General features: G+C 55.8%; 2 protein-coding genes across 2 annotated transcripts in view; both read right to left on the bottom strand.

Moving 5' to 3' along the window:
• The window catches only part of ARHGEF17 (Rho guanine nucleotide exchange factor (GEF) 17), a 36,015-nt gene extending 33,559 nt beyond the window's left edge, over nt 1-2,456 (bottom strand). Inside the window, exon 1 of the mRNA XM_010576750.1 lies at nt 2,448-2,456. Coding sequence (XP_010575052.1) covers nt 2,448-2,456 — 9 coding nt within the window. The remainder of the gene's footprint in view (nt 1-2,447) is intronic.
• Nucleotides 2,457-3,071: 615 nt separating this feature from the next.
• Nucleotides 3,072-4,138, bottom strand: P2RY6 (pyrimidinergic receptor P2Y, G-protein coupled, 6). The gene has a single exon (XM_010576634.1). The coding sequence runs from the start codon at nt 4,136-4,138 to the stop codon at nt 3,146-3,148; it is 993 nt and encodes a 330-aa protein (XP_010574936.1). The 3' UTR covers nt 3,072-3,145.
• Nucleotides 4,139-4,500: the final 362 nt, after the last annotated feature.

Below are 4,500 nucleotides of genomic sequence, written 5' to 3'. Positions count from 1 at the left end.
TTTTTTTTTTTAGGGGAAAACAGGATAAGTAAGCAAGAATTTGGGTGCCAGCGAGAGATCCTTCCCTTTGCTGTGGATTTCTCCAGCCCCTGCTTTGCAACTCATCTCGGGGAAGGCAGAACACCTTGTTCCCAACTTGCAAAATCCTCCTGTGACGCACTGCCCCGCCAACAGACTTTCTCGTGGTTTTTTAGCGTCGCTTGTCAGCGCTTGCTATTTGCAGCCCATAGCCCCTTTTCCCCCAAGACAGCAGATTTATCGCTGGGGATGTGAAAAATGAAGAAGGTGGCTGGGATGCTTGATGGGTGAGCTGGGGCCTTGGCAGCATGGATGGGGCCAGAGGGGTGTCTTGCCCACATAAAGCACGGTGCTGGCTCTGTCCCAGGGGCACAAAAAACCTGGCAGTGATTAAAAAAAAATCCAACACCCCCTGTAAATGCATTTTTCAGGATCTAAAAAGCGCCTCCGGCGATGCCGTGAGCTGCACCGCCCCAGCAGGTATTCCTTCCCTGGCTCTCCCTTCCCTCCCCTGGTTCCCCCAGGGCTGGGTGTCTCCCAGCCATAAGGACGATGTCCCCATGATGTCCCCACTGTCACCTGGCATGAAGGATGGGATTTGGGGAAGAGCCACGCGTTTCATCTCCTCTCAGTGCTGTAGGAACTGGTCCTCAGGCTGCTGGTGTTGAGCATCTCACAAGCGAAGGAGATGTTTGGAAGCACCCACCCCATCCCTAAGGTGCCCCGTTGTGCCCATCACCCTGGCTTCTAGGCCTGGCGGTACCAATGGAACTGCTGACAGGACCCCAAGGCCGAGCAGGACATGGTCAGACCCAACGGGAGCTCCGTGTGTCTCCTATGCTTAAAACCATCCAAAATCGGTGCTTCCACCATCAGGGACCTCATCAGGGCATCCTGGAGCGGCTGGATGTCACCGCCTGAGCCCACGCTGTCTCTGGAGCCACCACTAGCCTTTTGGGGAGCTGCTTATTTTTTTCCCCTCAGAGCTTTATTGTGGATCAGTTTTGGCCGGCCACCTTGTCCCATGGGTGCTATCCAGGCACGGGGTGGTGCGACGGAGCAGGGCTCCTCCATCCCTCCCTGGAGCCGGGTGGGCACCCACAGACCCAGCTGGATTTCTCCAAATCTAAATATTTTGCGCCCTCTCCTGGGTCCAGGCGGTGTGGCCTGGTGTCTCCCACCCTGCCACCTTCTTTTTGTCTGGGAAGAGGGGGACACCAGGCTGGGACTGTCCCACCAGCCACCGCCCCCCCCAGCATTTTGCCCTTCCATTGCAGGACCCCAAAAATACATCGGAGGAGATTTTGGTGTGGATGAGCTCCGGCCAAGGGAAAGCCCGGGGCTGGCTTTGCCTCCTCCATCCCATTCTGTGCCCCAGCCCAAAGTCACTGTCACCAAGCATGGTCCTCCCCACAGGGACATGGCCACCACTCCTGCAAAACCAGGTGGTTTGAGCTAATGCCGTCGCAGAATCCCTCTCCGTTCCAGCCCGCCGTGACACTAAGATCTTTGAGCATCATCCAAGAGCTGATGACCACGCTGGACACCCTCCTCATCCTCATGAAAATAAGGACCCACACCGGGACCACCAACCCTGGATCCTGCTGAGGTCCTTGGGTGGTCGGGTACCTGAGGAAGATGCCGTGTGCTTGCAGGGAGCGAGGTGGGATGAAGTCATGCACTTGGCTGGGTGCAGGCAGCCAAGCCAGGGGGATGCTCATCCCTGGAGATTTGAAGCAATTTGCTTAAATCAAGTTAGATGTCATTATTATGCACAGCCAACCTGCGAGAAATGCAGCAAAACAGTGATCCCTATATATATATGTATGTATACTATATATACATATATACACTGTATAGACATGTATAGTGTATTCAGGGCAGAGAATATCTGCACTGCATAGCCTGTGCTGGGCTACAAACCTTCCCCTGCTTGGATGTATAACGTGTATGTATATGTAGTGAGTGCATATATGTGTACGTATGCATCTGAAAAAGGCAGGGATGTTTATTCTATACATCCTACATGTTAAAGAAGACTCGCAGAGCGATTAGCGGTATGTCCACCCCGTGTCGTGTAAGCAAATCCCTCCTTGCCAGGAGGGAGCAGCATCCCAATGGAGGCTGCGGGGAGCAAAGCTCAAGCCCCAATGCAGCCTGGGGGTGGTGGAGAGGCCAAGCCAACGGTGAGACATGCAGTGACATGGCCAAGGACACTGAGTAGCTCGGTGGCCTGGGTTTCCTGACACCAGGCATTGTGTCTGGCTGTGCCGGCTCTGATTTTGGTGGATCCTGGTTAGGAGGTGACAGCAGAATGCCAAGGATGCCAGGATGGGCCAGATTTGGGGTGGTGGGCTAAGCAGGGAGCTGGACCCGGATGATGCTGAAGGTCCCCAGGCAGGTGACAGCACTGCTGGCTTGTGTCTCACCCAGCCCATGGTCATCACTTGGGTCGGAAATCCAGCATGGGTGTCCCAGTTGCCCTTATGTCTCCCTTCTCAGTTCCCAGTCTTTCCAGGGATTCTTTCCCACTGTTTTGCAGCTCCAGTGGTACCAGCAGGCCCATGTCTTTTACTGGTGTGGCCCCTTTCTGGGGCTGGGGGTGGTTAGGAATGTCCCAGTATTACCCCAGAAAACGTCTGTGACACTGATCTTGAGCTAGAGAAACGTACGGCCCCATGTTCCCCAGACAGGTATGAGCTGAACTAAACCCTCCCCAGCCTTTGCATGGCCCCATCAGGGAATCTTTAAATGAGAAGGGGGAGAAATTGCCCCCCAGCAGCTCGCCCTGAGCCATGGACCGTGTCCTCCACAGTCCCAGTGTGTTCTCCATGGTCCCACCAGTGGTTTTTATTGCGTCGGTGGCTCAGCCACCAAAGAAACATGGTGCTAAGCTGCTCAAACTGAGCAACTGAGCCAGAGAGAGGACACAGGATCTGTGCCATGATGGGGTTAATACTGCTCTGCTGCAGGTTGGAGATGGGATGAAAGTGTTGAGAACTTGGGAGATGCCATCCTCCTGTCCTCCAGCACGTCCCCAACTGAAGCCATCTCTCCTCCATGGACCTTAAAGCCAAAATTGCTCCATGCCCAGTCCCGGTGACACCAAGGTGGCCCTTGTCCTCACCTAGGAGCCATAGGTAATGCAATGGTCATGCCGCCACTTGGAGCTCATCTTGTCGAGGAGGTAACGGGTGCTCTCGCGAAACTTGCGTTGGGTGAAGTAGAAGAGGATGGGGTCAAGGACGCTGTTCATGCTGGCAAAGGGACGTGTGCATTTATAGGCGATGGCGAACGCCTGTAGAGCCGGGCAGGGCAGGCTGGGTGAGGAACGGACAATCAGGTAGATGGTCTTGGTGAGGTGGAAGGGGAAGAAACTGATGGAGAAGACGATGACCACGATGATGATCATACGCACGGCTTTGTCCTTCCTCTTGTGCACCGCCAAGCCGATCAGCTCATCCTTCTGGCACAGGATCCGGGCCATCCTGCAGTAGCAGGCGAGGATCGCCACGAAGGGCAGCAGGAAGCCGGTGATGGTGAGGGTGATGCCGTAGGGGAAGTAGGCGGCGGAGCGATCCGGTGGGCTCAGGTCGTAGCAGACAGTACGGTTCCTCTGGGTGCCGGTAGAAGCAAAGATGAAGGTGGGCAGGCACTGGGCAATGACGATGAACCACACCACGGCGCACACCAGCCACGTCAGCTTTTTCCCCTTCTTCTTGTGCCACGAGGCCAAGGGGTGGCAGATGCCCAGGTACCGCTGGACGCTGATGCAGGTGAGGAAGAGGATGCTGCTGTGTAGGTTGGTGTAGAACTGGAAGCGGATGAATTTGCAGGTGAAGTCCCCAAAAGGCCAATAATCCTTCTGGGTGTAGTTGTAGATGAGGAGCGGGAGGGAGCAGACGTAGAGCAGGTCAGCCATGGCCAGGTTCAGCATGTAGATCATGGTGCGGCTGAGTGCCTTACGGGCCACCCAGATCTGCCCGATGACCACGGCGTTCAAGGGCAACCCCACTGTGAACACCACCGAGTAGACCAGGGGCAGCAGGACCTGCTTGAACTCCTCATGGAAGGTGCACGAGTTCCTCCTGGAGCCCATGAGGGCAGTCAAGTTGGCCATGGCAGCGGTCCTCCCCGTTGATGTCCTCTCTGCTGGTGTGGCCCCTCGGCAGTGCCTGTGAATGACAAAGGGGACAGTTGGTGACTCGGCCATGTGGTGTCACATCCACCCTAGCAGGATGAACCTGGACCGGTGTGTGTGACCCCATAGCCCCATCCTTCTGGGTCGGGGCAACCCCCGGGATCCATACAGGCTGGGGGATGAAGGGATGGAGAGCAGCCCTGTGGAGAAGGACTTGGGGATGCTGATGGATGAAAAATTGGACATGACCCAGCAATGTGTGTTTGTAGCCCAGAAAGCCAACCGTGTCCTGGGCTGCACCACCAGCAGCGTGGCCAGCAGGTCGAGGGAGGGGATTCTGC

The sequence above is a fragment of the Haliaeetus leucocephalus genome, unplaced genomic scaffold (assembly GCF_000737465.1).
Source record: "Haliaeetus leucocephalus isolate CR32 unplaced genomic scaffold, Haliaeetus_leucocephalus-4.0 Scaffold536, whole genome shotgun sequence".
Lineage (NCBI taxonomy): Eukaryota > Metazoa > Chordata > Aves > Accipitriformes > Accipitridae > Haliaeetus > Haliaeetus leucocephalus.
The sequence above is the reverse complement of the archived record's forward strand: the minus strand, read 5'-3'. Positions and strand labels throughout refer to the sequence as shown.

Bases quoted from the DNA above. Each gene is read 5' to 3' on its own strand.
- P2RY6 (XM_010576634.1), bottom strand. From the start codon at position 4,138: ATGGCCAACTTGACTGCCCTCATGGGCTCCAGGAGGAACTCGTGCACC.